At 38.8% G+C, this 23,132-nt stretch overlaps 1 protein-coding gene across 4 annotated transcripts in view; it reads left to right on the forward strand.

Moving 5' to 3' along the window:
* CABIN1 (calcineurin binding protein 1) overlaps positions 1-23,132 on the forward strand; it is a 112,013-nt gene that overhangs the window by 25,300 nt on the left and 63,581 nt on the right. For all 4 annotated transcript variants that reach the window (XM_084217100.1, XM_084217103.1, XM_084217102.1 and 1 more), the window contains 5 exons: positions 2,392-2,652; positions 4,113-4,264; positions 6,330-6,508; positions 16,589-16,771; positions 19,167-19,507. In XM_084217100.1, the coding sequence (XP_084073226.1) occupies positions 2,392-2,652; positions 4,113-4,264; positions 6,330-6,508; positions 16,589-16,771; positions 19,167-19,507 (1,116 nt within the window). The remainder of the gene's footprint in view (positions 1-2,391; positions 2,653-4,112; positions 4,265-6,329; positions 6,509-16,588; positions 16,772-19,166; positions 19,508-23,132) is intronic.

Genomic DNA, 23,132 nt, shown 5'->3' on the forward strand with positions numbered 1-23,132 from the left:
CCTCCTGCAGTGCCAGGGGTGGTTCTGCTGGAGCAGGGATCCTGTAGAAGGGTGGAGTCCTCCTCTGAAGATCCAGGGGCAGAGGCAGCAGCTCTTCCTCTGGGAAATCCAGTGGAGAAGCTGTGCAGTTATTCCAGAACCTCCAGATTATATCCGGGTAGGAATGCTTGGCTCCTCCCTCTGGGCTCACATCTCCCAATGGGATGCTGCAGCTCTTATCAGCCATGCAGGGACATTCCATAGCCTGTTATCAGCAGGTGTCCCCCCAGAGGGAGGATTGGGTGTGGAAGAGATAAGAAAAACTGCCCAATTAACAGAAGATAACTGCCACACCTCTAACAGATGGCAAATAGAATAAATACATCTTGCCTTGCAATCTGGGACAGTTTTCTAACATAGTAAATTTTTAAATTGAGTACTTACATACTATATTCTACATATGAGACTATGGTTATTTAGTAATGTTGGAAACTCCAGTATTCATTCCAAATCTGGTAGTGTCAAGCAGCATTTGAAGGTGGGTTTTTTCCTTTCTTTTTCCTGTGTAAAATCAGTTTGAGCCTAATCTCTGAATTATCTTTTGATGGTGACACCAAATTATTGTAACCTTCTGGAAAGGGGAATTATATTTACTTTTCCTTTCTGTAAATGTCAGGCAGTGTTTCCAGGAAAGGTGAAATGCATACATATTGAAATAGTGAAGAGATCAGAAATTATTCTGGTGTCTGTGTCCACATGTCATCTCTTATAGCTAAAGAATCCTCCCCTTTTTCTGTGGTTTTGGGCCATTTACCTAAACAAAAGATCTGAGTGAAAAGATTGCTAGAATTTCCATTGAAAACATTGTTATGAATTCATTATCTCTATCTGCATAAGGGAGATGAAAAACATTATTAAGAAGTTTATTGCTAAACCAAAATGAGCAATTCTAAATACACTCTGACAGTGATAAGACTTGCTTGGAAAAATGTTTTGTCTTTTTGGACCAGTGAACTCCATTTCTGATTTAGCTATTCTGGCTTCCAAATGTTCCCTAGTCTGCAGCTGGAAGCACAGTGAAAAAAAGGAAGGGCTGCTCCTGTGCTGTAATTTGTAAAACTTTCAGTGTTTGAGCTGCAGAGGTCAGTGCTGGGAGCACCCTTTGCTTCTGGGGGAAGTATTTGCAGGAGGTGGTGTCAATCTGAGCTGCCTCAGCCCTGCATTGACACTGCACTTGCCACAGGCACTTTCTTGCCTGAGAACAAAGCTGATGTCAGCCTGTATGAAAAGGGAACAAATAGTTTATTAAAGAGGATGTTTGAAATGACAGTCAACAATAGAGTTTCTTCTGGAGGGTTATTGCATCCAACAGCTCCGAAATGAACTCCTCAGAAAATGAAGTTACTACATTTTATGTCTTTGCCCTGTCAGAGGTTTGGTCTTATGGTCTTGCAGCCCCTTGGTAATGAGGGATTTGTTGAAGAATTCCAGGGATAGGGCTGGAATGTCTTCATAGCATCAGATAAAAGGAGCAATGCAGAGCAGCCATCTGAAGTTGAGGATTAAATGAGAATATTTATTTAGGACTATTTAAGTCTTCATTTTCTTCAAGTGAATGTATTAAAAAAGCATAATTTAGTAAGAAAAGCTCTATTATAATAAAAGATGAATTGAAACAATTTCATCTCACTTCTGCAGATATATCTCTTCAGGAAAGTGTTTCTCATACATAAAAACCTTATTATTCTCTTCTTCTTACAGAATGTTTAGGAAAGGAAAGGTTATGTTTTAGTTCTTGGTTATAGCCACAGATGAAATTTATAAACTTCATTTTCAAAGAGAGAAAATTACATTAATGCATCTTTTGACCTAGTTTTTTTTACATGAATTTATTGGCATTTAGCTTTAATTTATGCTGCTGGTTTTAATTTTTTTTTGACGGGGTGGGGTGGGGAGAATATTCATCTCAAAATTAGATACATTGCAAGCAAGATGAAATACTTTTCTTCACAAATGAGAATGGTCCATAGTGGCTTTAGCAGACCAGTTGCAGAACAAAGCAAATAATTTTTTTCTTTGAAGAGTTAAGATAATTACAGCTGTGAAAAAGCAGTAGAGTTTCTGTAGACATGAATATTGAGTTATTATTTTTCAGATTTATATTTATATAAATATAAATATTTTTTCTGTCTTACTGTTGTTTGTGCCAGCAGTCACTGGAGTGAACAAAAACCTCTCCACAAACCCATTTTGGGGTGCGTTTCACCGCTTGGGATGGATTTGATCCCTTCTACATCATTTATGTTGAAAGTGTTTAACAGCTGTACCGTGCTCCCATGCTTTTCCAGGGGCAGCAGGGTGTTTTTGGGCTTTGCCAGGGGTGTGCAGTGATCTGTGTGCTGTGCTTTGCAGATGGAGGAGCGCAGGGACAGCATGCTGGAGACAGCCAAGCTGTGCTTCACCTCCGCGGCGCGCTGCGAGGGCGACGGCGACGAGGAGGAGTGGCTCATCCACTACATGCTGGGCAAGATAGCTGAGAAACAGAAGCAGCCTCCTGTGGTGTACCTGCTGCACTACAAACAGGCAGGGCACTACCTGCACGAGGAGGCTGCTCGGTACCCAAAGAAGATTCACTACCACAACCCACCAGAACTGGCCATGGAAGCCCTGGAGGTAAAGGAATGTTCAATGTGTAGCTGGAAACCTTGGAGGTGAAGGAATGTTCAATGTGTAGCTGGAAACCTTGGAGGTGAAGGAATCTTCAATGTGTAGCTGGAAGCCCTGGAGGTGAAGGAATGTTCAATGTGTAGCAGAAAGCCTTGGAGGTGAAGGAATGTTCAATGTGTAGCAGAAAGCCTTGGAGGTGAAGGAATGTTCAATGTGTAGCAGAAAGCCTTGGAGGTGAAGGAATGTTCAATGTGTAGCAGAAAGCCTTGGAGGTGAAGGAATGTTCAGTGTGTAGCTGGAAACCTTGGAGGTGAAGGAATGTTCAATGTGTAGCAGGAAGCCCTGGAGGTAAAGGAATGTTCAATGTGTAGCAGGAAGCCTTGGAGGTGAAGGAATGTTCAATGTGTAGCTGGAAACCTTGGAGGTGAAGGAATGTTCAATGTGTAGCTGGAAGCCTTGGAGGTGAAGGAATGTTCAGTGTGTAGCAGAAAGCTTTGTTCTTGTAGGAATGTGCCCCCTGTTGATGGAGTGATAAAATTATACTTAGTCTCTTTAAAAAGGAAAAAAAGCCCAGAAGTTTCTCTCCTCAATTAGGTAAAATGACACCTCATAGGACCTTGGGGACTTCACCTCAAACTTAAGGATAGCCAATTGGACAGGAGCCAAAAAGTCCAGCCTAAGCAATTCACTAGAAAAAGAACAAAGGAAATAATCACTTTTGTGGGGTGTTTTACCAGGAGCAAGAGCCTCTTGCCTCTGGCTCACGTTTTTCTCTGTTATTTTTCCTTTTATTAAAACTTTTCTGTTTCCAACACTACCACAGAAGCCATCCTGCTGATTTTATGCCATCTGAGGTAGCTGAGCTATCTTGGGTGTGATATAGATCTCCAAGAGCTCATAAGACCTGGCTTGAGGAGACCCCTATATCATGTTCTCTACACATGTAGATGGTGCTCTGTATTGAGGAATGTTTGCAGGACACACTTGCAGGCTGAAATGGAGCCTGTTATTCAGGCTGGTTTCATTTCAAAGGCAGTTTGGGCAGGTGGGTAGCAATTCCACTTCTGAATTTGGCTGCACACAGTTGATTGGTTTTTATAAAAGCCAAACATTGATAGGATTTACAGGCATCTCATACCTATGGAAGGTTCATGCATGAGGTGGGACCTTTGCTTGCACTGTGTTGTCTGGTAAAAGTTCTAGAACATCCCCAGTGGTCACTTGCTCTCAACAAGGCCAGTTCTGCTCTCGTTGTTGTGTTCCATAGATTATGGTTATAATATTTGCACAGTGTTCAGATTTTGTAATTTAGGAGTAACTTTCAAAGGCAGGGCAAGTTCAATTCAGGTAAGTTTAGGTGACAGCTGTTTTAACTAACTCCTGCAGCTTCTATAGAGAAAAGACTATTTGTAAGATTACAGAGCTCCAGATTCTTTACTGACCAAATGGACTTTGGTGTTTTTTAGGTATATTTTCGACTTCATGCTTCTATTTTGAAACTTGTGGGGAAACCAGACTCTGGAGTAGATGCAGAGGTACTTGTTAGTTTCATGAAAGAAGCTTCTGAGGGACCCTTTGCCAGGGGTGAGGAGAAGAACACCCCAAAAGTTGCAGAAAAGTGAGTGCTAGTTTCCAGCAGTATCCTCTGAATGAATGCTGATAAACTACTGTACAATAAACTATTAAAATGAAGCTGAATAAAATATAAACAAAGTGAATGAAACTTACATTAGCAGTTTTCAGGTACCATGAATAAGATTAAATGCTACTCTGAGATCTCAATAAGTGGCACAGAGGAAATGGGAAGTGAAGAAAACAGAACAATTCTGATCATGTGATCCATTCGGAAGCCACTGTTTTTATTTATTCATAAATTTGATTTTTAAAATCAACAGTTAAAAAATGCAAGTTCAAATTATGGCCACTTGTAGGATGAGAGATTTTAGTCCTTGCAATTTTTCTCATTAACACCTACAAAATAAAGAGTTTGCTGTTGACCAGTGATAAGGGAGTGTCATGGTGGAGAAACTTCATAGTTACAAATTTCCCCATGCAGCTGTTAATCATAAAAATTGAGAACCACAAAAAACTATTTTTTCCTCTTTTAAACAAAATCTCCATAGCATTAACAAAAAAACTTCTTCTCTCCCTAAATAAACTAAAAAAAGGTATTTAAAAAGTAATAAACTAGCTAAAAATTTTCAATTTTATTTCTTTACATTGTCAATAAGAAAAAGAAGTTATTAAGAAATGGATTTAAAAAATTTATTTTAATTCTTACTACTTTTTTCTTTTAATTACTGTTAATAAAATTTTGTTTATACCATTTTGAAGTTTTAAACCTACTTTTAGGTTTTAAAGTTTTTAACCTACTTTACCTTTCTCCTAATCCTGTCTTCCTACCTCAGAACAAGAAATAAATACATAAGTGATTCACCAACACTAAAACCCACCACACTCATCAATACATTAATTAAAAAAATCTTAAATTAACAAACCAACACCACTACAGGGAGGAAAATAACTTGTACTAAAAATCCTTTATTTAGAATTTGTCAGTGAGATTTGATTGCTGTGTTGGAAGTGCTGTAAGAACATGTATATAAACATGGTGTTGTGATCCCCAGGATGAAGTGAGAGATGAGAACTGACTCTTAAGTTCTCAGAAGGCTGATTATATTATATTATATTATATTATATTATATTATATTATATTATATTATATTATATTATATTATATTATATTATATTATATTATATTATATTATATTATATTATATTATATTATATTATATTATATTATATTATATCATATCATATCATATCATATCATATCATATCATATCATATCATATCATATCATATCATATCATATCATATCATCTCATATCATCTCATATCATCTCATATCATCTCATATCATCTCATATCATCTCATATCATCTCATATCTCATATCTCATATCTCATATCTATCTCATATATCATATATCATATATCATATATCATATATCATATATCATATCATAGTATATTGTATTATACTATATTACCTTATATTACTATATTATAGTATATTATACTCTACTATATTTCAATATAGTATATTGTATTATATTATATTACCTTATATTACTATATTATATTACATTATACTCTATTTTATTATAGTATATTATACTCTACTATATTTCATTATAGTATATTATACTCTACTATATTTCATTATAGTATATTGTATTATATTATATTACCTTATATTACTATATTATATTACATTATACTCTACTCTATTTTATTATAGTATATTGTATTATACTATACTCTACTATACTATATTGTACTATACTATACTATATTGTATTATACTATACTATATTTTATTATTTATTCTATTATCTATTCTATTCTATTCTATTAATGCTATACTAAAACTATACTAAACTATAGAAAAAGGTTACAGACAGAAAGCTAGAAAAGAATAAATAATAAAAACCTGTGTCTGACCAGAAAGTCCAACACAGCTAGACTAGGGTTAGTCATTAAGTAAAAACAATTCTCTAAATCACACTCCAAAGCAGCAAAACAGGGAGAAGCTGGAGCTTCCCAGGAGAAGAAATCCTGCTGAAGGGATTTTGGATAAAATATCACAGTAACACTTGCCCTTTCTTGTCGCCCTCCCAGAGAAAAACCTTGCTTGATAGATGAAGACTCTCACTCCTCAGCTGGAACAGTGCCAGGCCCTGGGACTTCCCTCCCCTCCTCCTCGGGTCCAGGTCTGACATCCCCACCTTACACAGCCACTCCAGTTGACCACGATTACGTCAAATGTAAAAAACCCCGTCAGCAGGCAACGCCGGACGGTACAGTCCTGTTCTCAGTTCTGCAGCAGGGAGGTGCTCTGAGCTCTGCATGGGGGGCTTGAGCAGTTCAGCCAACTGCTCAAGGAGGGTGAGGGGTCTGTGGTATCACGGGCAATATTGAAGCTCTTTATTTTTTGATATATTCAGTGCCTTAAATAGAATCAATGTACAGTCAGAGCTTTAAATACCAAACTCAAAGTTGTCACCTGCCACCGCTGGTACCTGTCACTTAGTCAAAACAGTAGTGTTGGGAGGAGGAGTATGAGCTCACTGAATTTTCAGTGATTTTTCTTCTTCAGAGCTCTTTAGGAAAGATGTGGGTTCAGTCTGTAGAAGACCGGACGCTATTTCGGCCTGTGTGAAATGAATGGTGAAAGTTCAAACTGCTTCAAACAAGACAAATTGCTGAAAAGGCAACACAAGCCTGTATTACAATTTCTTGAAGGAGGCAGGTGGCAACTATTTTGAATATATTGTGATTCAGCACGAAGTGATTTGCATGACAGTCCAGTAGATTTCATCTTTTAATTTTTCTTTATCATTTACAATGACGGGTTAGCAGCTCATCTTTGTAGAATATAAAGTGATAGAATAAATAATTGGCTTATAAATGTAAGAAGGGGGGCTGGTGTCATAGTGTTAATGAAGATTTTGCAATTGCATATATAATAGAAATTAAGTTCCAATTTAAGTAACCTGAGTTTATTATTTGGCCAGGAATTTGATTCTGATTCTACTCTTCCAGCCATTTGTTTACCCATCTGGATCTATGAGTATCAGCACTCAAGGAGTGAAATAACTACAGTGTTTAGCTTGGTGTTGGTAGAATGTGCCAGGCCCCACAGAAATGCTCTGCTTGATATGAATTTATTTCTGGAGGGTGGGCTGCTTCCTATTGTCATTTTCTGAAGAATGGAAATTGTAAATAACTTTGTTGACACAGTTTTGGAACGAATGTTCCTATGCCTGAAATTTTTTCAGGGTGAATTTATTTCTTTTCCTCAACAAATCTTGGTGCAACCGACAGAAGCTCTTTTATTTCTCTCATTATATCGAACAGAGAAATGTTTGTTTTGTTCCTGCTTGCATTTCACTTGGGAGCAATTCATTAGACTGTTTTGAGATCATTTGTAGTGTGGAGGTGTCAGTGGGTTATGTAGTGATCAGGCTCCTTTATTGGCTTTTTGATGTCTTTTGACACAACGGCATAGAAGGGAGCAAATATTTAAATATTTCTTAAGTAATATTCCCTGTGGGGAGCATTTCTGCCTAGGACTACATCAGTTTGGTCCTGAAGAGTGTCTCAGGCTCCCAGGAGAGCCATAAGCTAGCTAAATCCCCAGAGTGTGTGCTTGGTGCCTCCTCTGCAGTGAGACGTTCTGGCTGCGGCAGCCTCGGCCCGCTGGGAGCGCGGGCGGCTGCTGAGCCAAGCCTGAAGGTGCCAGTGCAGCAACATCTGCCTCTGCCAGGGCTGGGGGAGCAGTGCCTGGATCTGCAAGCTGAGCCTAGCTGGGACTGAGCTTTGTGCTGTCAAAGCAATTCCAAATGTCAGCTGCTGGAAGAGGCAGAGTTTGGGTGATCTTCAGGAAGGCTGTGTGTAACCGTGACAAGGAGAATTGCAGAGTACTGCAGCATTCCGAATGTTTTGTGAGCTGCTGGCACAACTAAACCCTGGATACAGCATATTGAAGAACCCCAGGAAACTGAAATATTTGCCTTGGGGCTGTTACAGATGGAAGAGCTAACAGGCTGAGCTAACAGGCTCAGAAGTCTTCCACTTTTATATTATTACATATACTGTGCTCTTTTGCATGCATTTGCATTTTACTTGTATTAAAATACAGACTTTTGAAGTAAAATGCTCTTGACATCTTACACATAATCACATCACTGAAGAAAGCTGGCGCCAGCATTTCCATTGTACCATTCCTAAAAATAGCAAGAAAATACTCATCATTTGACTACTCTTTAGATTATTTTTTAACCATTCTGACAGAAATGAGGCAGTCTATATTGTTGTTCAGGAACAAATAAATTGACCAAAATTCAGCCTAGGTATTTATTCTTTTTGAGGCTTGACAATACTCTTATTTACTCTTGCATTGATATTGTTGATCATAAATTGCATAAGTAAAATAAGGGTATTTTTTACAGTTTTACACAATTTTCTTTTATTACCACAAACAGGATGCTATTTGAGATCATTACTCACCTCAGAGACCTTTTTTTGACCATTTCTGTGTTCTGTGCTTTGAGAAAACATGACCTGTGAGGAAAGAGAGAAGGAACTGGGATGGTTTGTCTGCAGAGGAGAGGACTCAGGGGAGACATGACAGCAGAGTAACCTAGATAGTGTTGGAAGCTGTACAAAGAGTTAGAGGCAAATCCCCAGGATATCTGTGTTCATGGAAGACAGAACAGATGATATTGCACTTAAATTGCATTTTCATCCTGAACATTAGAGAACTGTGTCAGAGTAGTCTTAGGAAATTCTGGTTTTGTATAACACTGCAATATTTTAGTCCTGGAAGTCATTAAAAAGTGGCAATGCAGAGCTGTCTGCCAGGCATGATGGAGATATAATTTATCCTGATGAAAAAGGAATGGACTAGATGAATACTTGCAGCTCCTTCTGAACTCTACTTATTCTATTAATTTTATGGGTTTTGTGGGTTTGTGTTTTGGTGGGGTTGTTAGTTTGGTGCCTTCTAGAGCAGTGAATTATCTCATTACAAGCTAGAGAGAACTGCTGTACAGCCAAACATCTTTTCTTGAAAATCCTGGGGTTCTGATCTTCAAACATTTCTCTGTAAACAGGTGAAGCTGTGAGGGCAGACTCACTTTGAATACATTCTATTTAAATGTCATTATAGTTCTGTAGCCCTCTAGGATGTTTTGCTGGTGGAAGATGATGACTGGGATAGCAATCAGTGTTAAAGTTGAGAGCATTGAAAGGCTTCAGATCCAGTCAGTGCTGGTGATACTAGTTTTAAGCCATGTATTTAATGAAAACAGGAGAAAGGAACCAGTAAATACAGCTTGTAAAGTAACTAAACTTCTTTTTCCTCATGGCAGCTGCTAGCACATATCTCCTTCAAGGAGACAAAAGTATTGCTGAGTGGCAGCTGTTACTTGCTGGCTGACTTGCTGCTGTCATGTGTGTAAAATGGGCAGCTTCCTTTCTCTTTTCTTGTCCTTCCATTTGGCAACATCTTTTCTTTCCTTCTGTTAATCCTGTCTTTCCTGTCATCACCCCTTCCTATTGCTATTTTATAACTCTCCAAAGTGAAAACTTGCATTTGAAGTCTGAAGCATAGGTTCAGACTCTTATGTTCTAAGAGCAAAATAGGAAACAGGAAAACCCAGGAAATTGCCAGGCACTCACACTTTCATTACCTGTGCTGTTACTGTGTTTATACAACTAAAAGATTACATAGCAAAACAGATATGCTCTCTCTCCTCCTCTATACAGGCTGGATGTGTGTAGTCAGTAAAAACCAATTGCAGTAAAAGCAATAGAGAAGGAAAAGCAGTAAAATTTAAAAAATGTGAATAAGCTATTTGTTTCCCAAAAAGCAAACTGGGAGATTGTTTAGGAGGTCTTTTTTATTGTAATATGCCTTTGTTGTGTTGATACTCAGTTCCATGTTCCTGTGGTGGTATGCAGATGATGTATCCGTGGCTATTGCAGTGTGAAAATGTTGTATTGTTTGAGTCTCCATCCATGTCATGTAGTATGTCGTGTGTAGTTAGATTTAATTGTCCTTTTTTGTGTTTGTCTTTGCCTGATTGCTTTTGCAACCAATATTGCCCGTGCTGCCTCTAACCTTTACACAAATCTCTGTTCCCCAGGCATTCTCTTCCTGCTTTTACCTGTCACGGCTTGCTTTTAATAATTGGCAGAACCTGCATGATAAACTCCCAGGGAAGGCTCCTTGCTTCGTGCTGTGGGAGAAGTCTCACCCCATAGCTTGTCGGTCTGTAATTCTGCAAATGTGATGAAGATGCACAGTTTTTGTAAATGGGGGTTCTCAACATCCTGATGAGACAAAGGTGATCTCTGAGCAACTTCTTGCACCAGGTTGTCACTCATGCTAAGCTAAATCAGCTTCTGGGATGGAGTGGATGTTTCTGTGCGTAAAAAGAGCGTCCGCTTTGCATTTTGGAACATTAACATCTTGCCCTTAAAATTCTCTCTCTTCAGCAGTTGGAAATGCAGTATTTGGGTCTGCAGTGCATGTGCTGCTCTGGCACGTGGTGCTGGGTGTCCGTGGGGACTGCACACTGGACTCCATGAATAATGAATCACTGAATCACACCCAGTTTATTGCAGTGTGCTCCATTTTTACCTTTGCCCACTTGAACCTCTCTCTGATTAGTACAAGTGTCACACTGAGATGCAGTGTGAGATTATGTAAAGAGCATTTGTCCAAATAGATGGGACATGGGTGAGATACTCTGGTGCTCTGCTCTTGAAGACAGAACTGCAATATAGGACTGTAAGTTATGGAAACACATTCTGTGTTTGGTACAGCCAGACAAAACATAGACTCTCATCTTTGACTCATGTTAAAAGAGAACTCCCTTTAAATTGCTGTCCTCAAATTAACCTACTCCCATGCAAATCTTTGCAATTCTTTTGTTTTTTAATAATGTGCAAGTGCCTTTTGATGCAGAGCTAAATGTTGTCTTCTGTTCTGGGTGGAGTCTGTTTGCAGAATGAGAATTCTGTGATACATCATGTTTCTGACTGCACACCAGTGAAGAAAAATGCTCATATGTTCAAGTGGAGAGGGGAGAGATGATGCCAGGCAGGGCAAAGAGAGTTTGTACCTTCACAGCCTGTGAACAGCCCACCTTTGTTGCATGAGACAAGAATTTTTTTTCAGTTATATATAGTTGCTTATTCATAAGCTCTAAACTATGCAGCAGGATGTTTCTTTTCTGCAAATTGAGTTAGCATATGTATAGAGCTCTGTAGAAAAGCTTTCTGGGCCACTCATTTCTGACTTTTTGACTTGTAACTGATTGTTTATCATGATTCAGACACCTTCTTACACTGTCCTTGTCCTTGTCCCAGTGCTGAGGGGACTCAGTTGGGTCACTCAACAGAGACACATCTGTCTCCTTGTCCCTGTCCCAGTGCTGAGGGGGCTCAGTTTGGTCACTCAGCTGTGACACATCTCTCTCCTTGTCCTTGTCCCTGTCCCAGTGCTGGGTCACACACTGTGACACATCTCTGTCCCTGTCCCAGTGCTGAGGGGGCTCAGTTTGGGTGCCAAGGCTCATGGATGGTGCCCAGGGCTCCTCTGGGAGGCTGCTGCCACAGGGCAGTCCCTGCTGCAGTTCTGAGCCCTGTTTCCTGCTGCATTTTCAAATGAAACCATTTTAAGGACATTTATGCTCTACAGAGTTGGCCCCAACTCTGTGCTGGTGCTGGGCTGGAGCAGGGACAGTGACAGTGACAGTCCTTGTGGAGCAACAGTGGGAACAGGGGTTTTTGAAGGCAAGCCAGTAAACCTACTTCATTCAGGATAAGATTAATGTTAAAATGCTCTTAAGCATGGAATTAAGGCAAACAGACTTAAGATATTTTTTCTAACATGTGTGACAGATGTGGTTCAGCAGTGACAGTGATTTCATCATCCATGTGACTGACAGGACCTCAGTGTGATGCAAAAAAGGTCTTGGCAGTACAGATGAATATACAAGTTCTTTCTTCCCAATGACATCTTTCTGATAATAATTAGGATTTTTTTACTAATGTCTTTGAAAGTTAACAAGATTCTCCTTTTGACCTTTTTAAATCTCCTATCCAAAGCTGCTCTTTTTCATCTTTTGACAGAGTAGGGGATGTAATCTGACATAGATGTGAAATGAAATGTCACAAGTTGAGGACATTATGAGAAATGAGGTAAAAAAAACTTGCTTTCAAGTGCCATTTTCTGAAATTTTTAGAGATAAACATGAAATATTTAACTTTACATCAAATTGAGATTTCAGCTCATCAGGTTGTTTGAAATCTTCCTAAAACTTAGGAATGATGCAATGAAGTAATGAAACAAAATATAATAATACCAAGGAGAAACATCTACTATCAGATCATATTTTTCCTAGGAATATAGTTGCAGTTACTTATGCACAATTTAGTAGAACTTTCTCCCTAGGCTCTTCATTTCTGCTGCAGATAATAATTTTGGGACATTAATACCCAGCTGTATTTTTATCTTTGCTTTTGAAGTAATAGGAAACTTTACAGGGGAGAGACCTCAAAAGAATTTAGCCCTTGATTTACCAATCTCTTAGAACAAGGGACCACCCCAGCTTTTTGGAAAAGCTTGCCTTATTGCTATTGCTGGGTGAGGAAACTAAGAAAATAGGTAAAAATATAAAAATATAAAATATTTTTAAATTGAAATATAAAAATATATTAAAAATACATTTTTAAACTCTTAAATCACACTGGGTTGCATTAAATTGTCTCTAATTAAGGCAGGAATTATTAAAAAGCACTGATGTTCTCCATGGATTTGTGTCATTCAGAAGGGCAGGTGTTGAGAGCAGTTGGGAATTTGGAATTCGTTCTCTGCCTCACACACTGCAGTCCTTGGCACACAGGTTAAGTAGCACTAATGACTCTCTCAACTGCACTCAGCTCTTCCCAGAGAAAGGAACAGCTTCATAGCACAGCAAATGTGAAATATCTGCTGTGTATCCATCAAGCATTTTTATTTTAATTTTAATTTTATTTTATTTTAATTTTTAAAAGCTGTATTTGGCAGCTAGGCTAGAAAAGAATAGTACTTCCATGTATACAAAATATGCCATTTTTTTTTTTTCTTTTTAGAAAATCAGAGTTAGGATGGGAATTGGTGCAGTTGCCAGAAGTTCTGCACTGCGTACTGCAGTGTTTAGATATTGTCAGAGCTTTTTATTATATTAAGGAATATCTTGGGTAACCTAACAAATGATGGCTGTTTGTCTGCCTGGCTTTGAAAGCCCACAGTGACTCTGTAGGTTGGTTCACTGTGCTATTTTTTAACTGTATGTAGCAGTTAAGATAGAGATGAGGGCAAAAAAAAGTCAATTTTCTTGCTGCAATTAAAACCTATTGCTTTTTGCACTGTACCTAATGAATATGAACAGCAATTATTGTATTTTTATTTTGGTTAATCATATGTATTTGGAAATTCTCCCTCATCTTTTTTAAGATAAGTCCAATTCTCCTGGTAATTTTCATATGTCATCTCATTAATCTCTCATTTTTATCCTCTCCTCTGAATTAATTTTTCCCTATTTCGGTGTCTTTTTTAAAATGTGGGTCCCAAATACAGACACCGTAATTAAGTTTAATTTTCATCAGTGCTCAGTAGAACAGGAAGACTCTCAGATATTTTTTCTGTGAAGTTCCTGATTACACATTCAGGAGTGCTGCTTTGCTGAGGTGTGTTTAGAGTAGCCTGACATTTAGGGCAGTTCTGGTTTGAGACCCAAATTTATCACAAATTCACATGTGAGTGTGTGTGCTGGGATCCACTCACACATTTCACACATTTTCTACTCCTGATCCTGTTGCCTTTCAGGTGCTTAGAGAAAGATTTATTTATTTATTTATTTATTTATTTATTTATTTATTTATTTATTTATTTATTTATGCTGAAATAATTTGGTGGAAGATGAAGGCAGGCTGGCTCACAGCTTTGACCTTTCATCCTTTGGAAAGATAACTACTACACTTTGTGTTACATTCCCTGGGACTTTACCCATCCTTTGGGATTTCTGAGAAATTAATACTAATAATTAGGGGCTGCTACTAATTTCTGGAATACTCCAGGGTTTTCCATCTGGCTCACTTAGTTTGAAGTATCTGCTGCATTCAAGGAATATCTAATAAAATAGAAAGTTGTCTCAATAGTCATCTTCCTCTGGTTTCCAGTGATTAAGGAGCCCAATGTTAATATCATTTTTTAAATAGGGTTTATGTATTGAAAGAAAAGGAGAATAAACATCCCTACCTAGACCCACACTCATTTAAGCAGAAATTTCAAATTAAATTAGCTAGCTAATTGTAAGGAGGTGTTTACATTTGTTCCCATAAGGAAAAGCTCATGCATACATTTGAAATTTAATGTGTTGAATCATTGTCTATCTTTGCATGATGAAAAACTATTGTTATTTCCCAGTGATCTGGTCTCACCCAGGCACATTGCTCTGGCATTTCTTGATTTACATTCTAATGCTTCATCTGTCAAAACCCACACATCAGAACTGACCTGCAGGCTCGTGGCAACATCTGGAAATTTGCAATTTTTTTTTTTCCCCTAGATGAGTAATTCAGCCTCTTTGTCACAGATACAGAAACTTCTTTAAAAAAATACCAAGGGAGCTAGTGTAAATGATTTTCCTGATGTCAACTGGGAGTTCAATAGTATTGATTTGTACCACAGAAAGTTATTAAAGCTTTATAAATGAGTCATTTAAAGCTTGACTGACCTCTCTTCAGAATCCTTCTCTTCCCATTCTTTGTAATTATATTCTTTCTGTGTAAAACTTGTCATCATTAACCAGCTTATATAGCTTCCAATTAGGAAGCAAATACTGTTCCCCCATTCTTTTCCAAGACAGAGTTTTATTAAGATCTGCTCCCTGAAAGGGAAGGTTTTCTTTGTGTGGTAGTGAAAAACCTACAGAATGCATCAAATTTGGTTTAAATTCATTGGAATCCTAATAAGCAGAACCTGATCTGCAAGCTGAAGATTTGCAGAGAGATTTATCTTGATAAAATTAATTCATAGGAGGCCCTTAGCTCTCTCCTGAACAAGTGCAATTCAGATGGAACAGAAGAAATTTAATTAAATTATCTGCTCATCTCAAAGCAAGGGCTTTTGCTTTGTTAATTTTCTTTCTTGATCTTATCAATAAAATTAATGAATCAGAATGCAGTGGAACTGCCTAGACAATGGATGTAACCCCCTTCTAGTTATGCCATTTCTGTATAGAATCATAAATGGTTTGGGTTGGACCTTTAAAGATCATCTAGTCCCACAGCCCTGCACCTTTCACTAGATCCCAGAATCAAGTATCAGTATCTTAAGAAGAGATTGGAAAGAATTCTTGTGGGCTCCAGATTTAAAGGGAATTGCCTGTATTGGAATTTTATATTGAACACTGAATTATGTTGGCACAATATGGAAAAATGCCAGTTTCCCATCTCAGTGGGAATGTGCAGGCCTCTTCCTGTCAGAGAGACTCAGCTGTGTGTTTAGTCATGCAGGGCTGCCTCTGATAACCCTTGATGAGAAGAACTTGGGTTATATCTGGCAGGTTTCAGACATGAGTGGGAGGTTTTCACTTGCCTGTTCTGAGGTGTGTGTTATCCCCCCTGATAAAGTCACAATGCCTGTTCCTGTGCAGATTAACAGCTTAGTTGTGACTGTGCTGGAGCCAGCAGCCACTGCTCCACTCTGTCAAGGTAAAGTCACTTCTCCTTTTCTTCTGTGGCTGCCTTGAAGTCCAGTTTCCCTGTCTGTGTTAGGCCAAGTTCTTTGATGTGTTGTTAATTTGCCATATCAAATCACCTTTCAGAGTTTGTTGAATAGCATCTTACACCTGCAGGATAGTTGGCATCAGAGATCACTCCTGTGAGTCTTTGCCCTCTGATTTTACTGATTTTTCTTTCCTTCATGAGTAATTTTTACCAGCATTGTAAAATTTTACCAGTATTGTTCTTCATGGTTTTTTTCTCTTGTCAATTGAGCTTTACTTGTGTCACGTTCAAAATTATTCTGGGTGCTTTTCAAAGCAAAGGGTTCAGTAAACCTGGGAGGTTTTACAGGGCCATGAAATATTGTCCCCAGTCTAACTGCTCCTGAAAGTTGAGCTTTATTGCTTTTGAATCAAATTCCAGGATTGTATTCTAGGAAGAAATGTGGTGAGAATGAAATACCTTTTCTTGGTGGTGCTTAGGGATCCTGTGTGGCAGCTGTAAGACTTTGCAGAGTTTTGTGTTGCTGTTACCAAGAGACAAGGAACAGCTTGAGGAGTATGAAGTGGTGCATTCCTTCTTTATCTCTTTTGCAGAGAGGAGTCAGGATAGCACTGGAGCAGTGCTGTCTGACTCCAGTTCCACACAGGATATGTTCAATGAGCCTGCCAGCTCTCAAGACAGCCTGAAGAAGACTTACACAGAGAAGAGAATTTCTGCTACCTGTGCTGATACACTGCTGCTCAGCAAAGAGACCCTGGGAGCTGCAGAGGAGAAGGGTATGCCTGATTTAATAGATCATGTCAGCTGCAATAATCTCATGGAAATGTTTCTCCTGGCTTGCAGATGCACTGAAATATGCTGCACTGTGCCTGAGGATTTTAACTAGGTATCATTGCTGCCTCTATGTGTGTAGCTGAAATTTGGAACTGTGCCTCACTTATGTGGCCACCAGCCCAATTTGTTCTATCTGTTAAATCTTGCAAAGAAAAACTAAACTGCTGTCTGCTGGCCCTTTGACTGGCTTGCCTTCTTTTAGGTTATTATTTGCTTTTTCTTCAGTGTTTCATATTTTTAAATAATTTAAAGAGTAGTTATTTGAATATAGTCTCAAACAAGACTTTTTTACTTTTCCCAGGAATAGATGCCCTTTTTGTTCTGTCCCAGTAGCAGCTTAATGTTCAGTACAGAGAAGAGCTTAAGTAGTAGAATTTAGATGCTTTATTCCATTGTATACTTCATTCCAGTGGAGAACTAGAATTGCTCTTTACCAGATTTTTCCATATATAATGGTACTAAGTGTTCTGTATTCCACTGGAAAAATGGCTTCAAAATCCATTAGCTGAAATTTCCCTTTGTCTGATGTTTGTACAGTTGGATGTGGCAGTAGATAAAGAGGCTGGACTTCAACAGGGAAAGACAAACAAAACAAATGTGTAAATTTTGTCCACCTTTCCAGGCTGTGGCTTTTTGTGGGATGTTAAGTCTTCTTTGCCAGCTCACATTTTCCCAGTTCCAGAGATCCAGAGATCATGCTATGGAGAGTCCTGAATCACTTCCCTGATCTCACTAGGATCAAGTGCCAAGCAGTTATCTCTTTGTTTGCAGACTTGGATTACCTTGGTTTCTTATTTTTGAAAATATTTAACTTCAGTTTTGCCTGTGGTGGTGCTTGCATTAACATGCTGAAATAGATGCCAGTTCCTAGTTTTGTGAAATACTACTTCCATCATCACTAAATCTAGTAGTCTTTTGGCTACTAGACTAAAATCATGTCTTTTCTTCAGGCTTGCAGTGAGCTGTGTTATTGTCATCATTTGTCTGCCAGAAAAACCATCAAATGCATTCTTAAATTACTGGTGTTTATTAGAACAGATGTTGTTTCCCATAAAGCTACCTTTACAGTAAAATTATTTTGGATATAGACATCAGGCAAGCACATTTTGAAAAATGTGTGTTCTATGAAACATCTTTGACTCAAAAATTCAACCTTATGAGAGAAAAAGTTATGGAGCAGCTTTATATTTGAGGATAAAGTACATTTTAGTATATCTCTACTCTCTGCTGGGAGATAAGATCTAATGTAAGAGGCTCTTTATCCTAGCAAAGACAAAGACATGATAAACTTCCATGACTAAAGATCAAAGTTAAAGAAATTAATCTGCATGTAGCATGTGTGTTTCCAGCAGCTGTGCTTAGCTAACAGGAAATGTGGAAGCTGTCACTGTAACAAGATGATTTCTGAAGTAAGCTTTGGTATCCTTCAACAAAAGATGGGTCAATTGAATTATAAGTTGCCAAGTTAATCACAAAAATATTTACATGGAACTGTGGGTCCTACATTATGCAGAAGACCAGGTGAGCTGCTGCTGATCCTTCTGTCTGAGTCCATTTTGTGTTCTAGGATTGTGTTCTAGGCAGACTATTAAGAATAATACATTTCACTTGGGAGGGTGGCATTAATTTTCTTTTCTTTCCTTTCTTCTTTTCTTTGCAATAAAATGTTCCTGAATTTACTCTTTTATTTTGGCTTTCCCCCCGCCTCCTCCTCAATCTTCCAAGAGTATGTAAAACCCTGCATTGTGTAAGGCATGCTGAATTCATGCTATTGTTCAGGGTAAAACCCAGATGAAGACAATGGAGGTACCAGGGGGAAACCCAGATGAAGACAATGGAGATAGCATGTGTAAGGCATGCTGAATTGTGTAAGGCATGCTGAATTCATACTATTGTTCAGGGTAAAACCCAAATGAAGACAATGGAGATAGCAGGAGAAAACCCAGATGAAGACAATGGAGATGCCAGGAGAAAACCCAGATGAAGACAATGGAGATGCCAGGAGAAAACCCAGATGAAGACAATGGAGATGCCAGGAGAAAACCCAGATGAAGACAATGGAGATGCCAGGAGAAAACCCAGATGAAGACAATGGAGACGCCAGGAGAAAACCCAGATGAAGACAGTGGAGACACCACTGTGTGGCTCTGTCAATGAGTTGCAGATCATTTGTTCAATGAACATCACAAATAGTCATAAATTTTTTTCAATATTTCTGTCTATGCTTTAATGAAGAAAAGGATTGCCTTTTGTCATACAGAATTTTTGTCATTTTCTATATGTCATGTGCCATTTGGAAATGGCAATTTCACTGTCACTTTCCTCTTACTGTTCCAGCTGCAGGAAAGTCAGAGGAGCTGCTGGAGATCTCAGTATCTTACGATCCTACTGAGCCTACTGCCCAGAAACTGCTGGTGGATCCTCAGTGTGCTTCTGGCAGTGCCCTCAGAGCTGCCATGCCCCCAGGCTCCCAGTGGGACTGCAAGAAGAAGGCTGAGCCTTGTGGAGAGGATGCCAGTGAGTTTCCCCAGGGCCTGCCCGCAGACCTGGAGGAGCAGCGCAAGTTCCTGACGGAGCAGTGCATCTCCTCCTTCTGCCTGTGCCTCAGCCGCTTCCCCCAGCACTACAAGAGCCTCTACAGGCTGGCCTACCTCTACACCTACAGCAAAACACACAAGGTGAGCTCTGAGCCCCAGGGGGGGTTGGATCTGGAGGGAGTTCTCAGTGTGTATCTGTATGCACACTTCGAGATAAGAAATGCTGAGTTGGGAATGCCATGGGATGGGACAGACAAGAAATGCTGAGTGGGCAATGCCATGGGATGGGACAGACAAGAAATGCTGAGTTGGGAATGCAATGGGATGGGACAGACAAGAAATGCTGAGTTGGGAATGCCATGGGATTGGACAGACTATCAGCTCTGTCAGGTTTCTATCTCAGCTCTTGTTGAGAGAGAAATGGAGCTAGAAAAAGGTTTCAAGTGATGGCCTCACAAATAATACTGGATACTTTGGAGAAATAAAACTATGAAAGATACATTGTAGGGGACCCATGAGAGGTAATTTTAGATGCTTGGCTTTAAGGTATCTACAGCATGGAGTGGCTAAAGCTGACAGGCCAAGAAACACTTAGAGTGTATCATCATTAGAAAACAGCTTCTGATGGTGATGGTGTGAATTATAACATCTGTATTGTCTCACCCTTCACATGAGACTGAAAATGGAATAAAAGTTTTTAAAACACCTCTGAGTTGCCCCATCTCTGGGTCAGGAAAAGAGTATTGTCCAACAACACCCCAGCAAACCAACTGTGCTGCCACTGGCACTGCTGCAGAAGTCTCTGTGCTAAAACACAGCTTGTTCAGTGCAGTTTGGAATGAAGCTACACTTGGGGAAGTCTTCAGCTCCTAGATTGTCTGACTTGTGTGTGAGGTCAGTTAAGGAGAAAATTTCTTTTTTTATTACTGAACTAAGTAATTTTCTGTCATTCAGCAGAGAATTACATTTTAGATATGTCACATAAATTAAGATGTTCTCATGAAAATGACAGCAATTACTTATTTTACTGAATAAGTGGAGACTGAAAAGTGACTTGGAAGCAAAAAATTAATCAATATTGTGTAAACATCATGTGACACATAAACTTTCTGGGTATCCTGAGTCTTTGTTGGTAAAATGTGTAGGAGCAGCACATTGAAATTATCAGAGGCATTTTACTGTTTGTCATAATCAAGGTCTGAATTCACAGATTTTCTATTTGGAAGTCTTGTATTAGATCATATACTGCTTTGCATGGCTTCCTGAGTTTTCTTCCCCACCAGTCCTGAAGCTTATGTGAGCAGCAGGGAGGGGAAACAAACTGTACCCCTGGCCTGGAGCAGCAAACATCCCCAGGGTCACTGCAGAGTGAGCACAGCAAGGCTGGCCAACCTGCTGGAAGGTGATGAATATTCCATTTCTCTGTAGAGTGATTATCCAGAAAAATATCACCCTTTTTTATAGAGAGCTTGTTTTGAAAACATTCTTACGCTGTTTGTATGTAACAGTTGTTAATTTTTCCATGGAGCTAATCATGAATAGGAGCCATAGATTCCTGCAATCTGTCATTACTGTTGCTGACATGATTTTGTATCAACATTCAACAAAAAAAGCTGCCTGTTTTCAATTTATTGGTTCAAATAGCATGGCCTTGCCTGAGGAACTACTTGCAAAATATTTTCTTCCTTTATTTTTCCCTGCTGAAGCTTTCTCTTTTGCTTTTTATATTTCCCTCCTTATATAAATATCAACTCAGTGATGGATTTCCATGTGAAATATACATTGTTGTCTAAATCTGTTTCCTCTTGGAACTCAGAAAAACTGAATCCTGCCTGTTTGAGCCTAGAAGTTACCAGGCTGCCTTCAAGGAGCATTTTTGGGTGTTACTGTCCTTTCTATTACTTCTGCAGAATGCATAATGAACACTTGACGTGGCAAAACCCCAAAAAATCTTCTTATTGCTATATGTGCACTACTTATTTTCACCTGGGTTTTACATGTTCTTTCTTCAGTGACTCATTCAGGTTCTTTTGTAGAGCCATGTCCAATGTCTGTGCTTTAATGGCACATTACTGGGTCTTTAGTTGAAGTTACACTCCTGCAGAAAATTAAAGCACAAAGTGGATCATTGTCAGCTGTAACTGCAGTGAGAATTATGCTTACATTCACTCATGATAAGCCTGATTTAAAAAATGAGATAAATTACATCAGGTTGTGTTGTTGGGAGGCAGAGTGGTAAATTTTAGAAAACTGAGATTAATTTTTAAATGTTTATAACCATCTTGGAAAATTCAGCATTTATGTTCCAACGCCAGGAATTTGCATGAAGAATTTACACTGATGGCCAAAATTCGTGGTTGGCTGGGAAGAGGAGAGGATTGGCAGGTCTCCATAGTGCTCAGAAAAACAAGTTTTCCATATGCAATCTGTTTTCTCCCATTTCACAGCTTTCCTGGTTTTGCTGTTGTGAGATTAGTGAAGATAGTTGAGTGGTTTTTTAAACATCTTTTCAAACTCTATGAACATTTTGTTTGGCTACATGTTCTGTTGGGGCTTTTTTCCCCCTGCAAAATCCAGCTTAATATTTGGAGTCTATTTTTCTTTGTTTTAGTCTGTTATCAGAATAAATTTATACATAGCTGTCTTTAGTTGGAGTAAATGTGCAGGGAAATAGGAATGAATTTTCAGAAGTTGCTTCATTGCCAGTTTGGGCAGTAGTTTCAGTTTCCTAATAATATTGTCTTGAAGTAAAGTCTTCATCCTTTGTGACTTTTGCCTCCAAAAATGAATGTTGGCACAGTTTGGAAGGAAGAGTTAGGACTTGGCAAGACACTGTTTGTCAGTGGAACTTTGTGAAATGTATTCACCTTATGGATCAGTATTTGGAACTGGTCTGATAATCTGTAACCAGCAGATTGTCAGGAAAGAAAAATATTTACTTCCATGCTTTTTTTAAATCTCAAAATAAAAAGTGCTCTGTAAATCCTGGAAGAATCTGCTCACAAAGACTGTGTGAGTTTTTAAGTTGAAATGTTCTGTAATGTCTGTTATTAGCAGAGCCCTAAATGGAGAAATAAATGTTGGGTGTGACGTGAGGTCAGTGATGTGACAGGTTGGTCAAAGCAGACATAATGCATGCATGTAAAAATTACAAGATTATGTGTTTGTAGGCTTAATATGTACTTAGAGACAGACATAATCTGGAAGCATAATAGATGCAACCACTTCAAGTAGAAACAGTTTGATAATAACAGTTCATTTAAAAGGGCACCCTTCAAATCAGTAGTCTTTTTATTTTGCTTTCATTTGATGGAGGAGGAGGAGGTTTTTGAGACAAAGCCTTCTACTGGACTGTAAATGAAATCAGAGGGAAGGATTAAAGTATAGTGGAGTGTTTTGTTCACTTTGTGGAGTTTCCAGTTTAGGTAAAGGTGTTTCTGACACCATTGAGTTAAGGGGTGTCCATCCCAGGTGACTCAGTTCCACTTGGTTTGACCCTAAGAGATTTTCCTTTTCTACTTCAGCTTTTTTGCAAGTTACTGTACCCTGTCAGTCATCTTGTCTTTGAATCTTGGGGTGATAAAGATGTGGGAGGCAACAGCTGAACTGGAAAGAGTATTTCATAATTGCCCTGAGTCAGACAGCCAAATCCAGCATTTGAGGCTGGCAAGCAGTGTGCCAAGAAGAATAAATCCTTTTTGCTGTGTCCTGGATCCCTTCACCCACTCCTAATAACTTCATCAGCTGAAAACCAAGCAGAGCAGAC

This window comes from Fringilla coelebs (assembly GCF_963513975.1).
Source record: "Fringilla coelebs genome assembly, chromosome: 17".
NCBI lineage: Eukaryota > Metazoa > Chordata > Aves > Passeriformes > Fringillidae > Fringilla > Fringilla coelebs.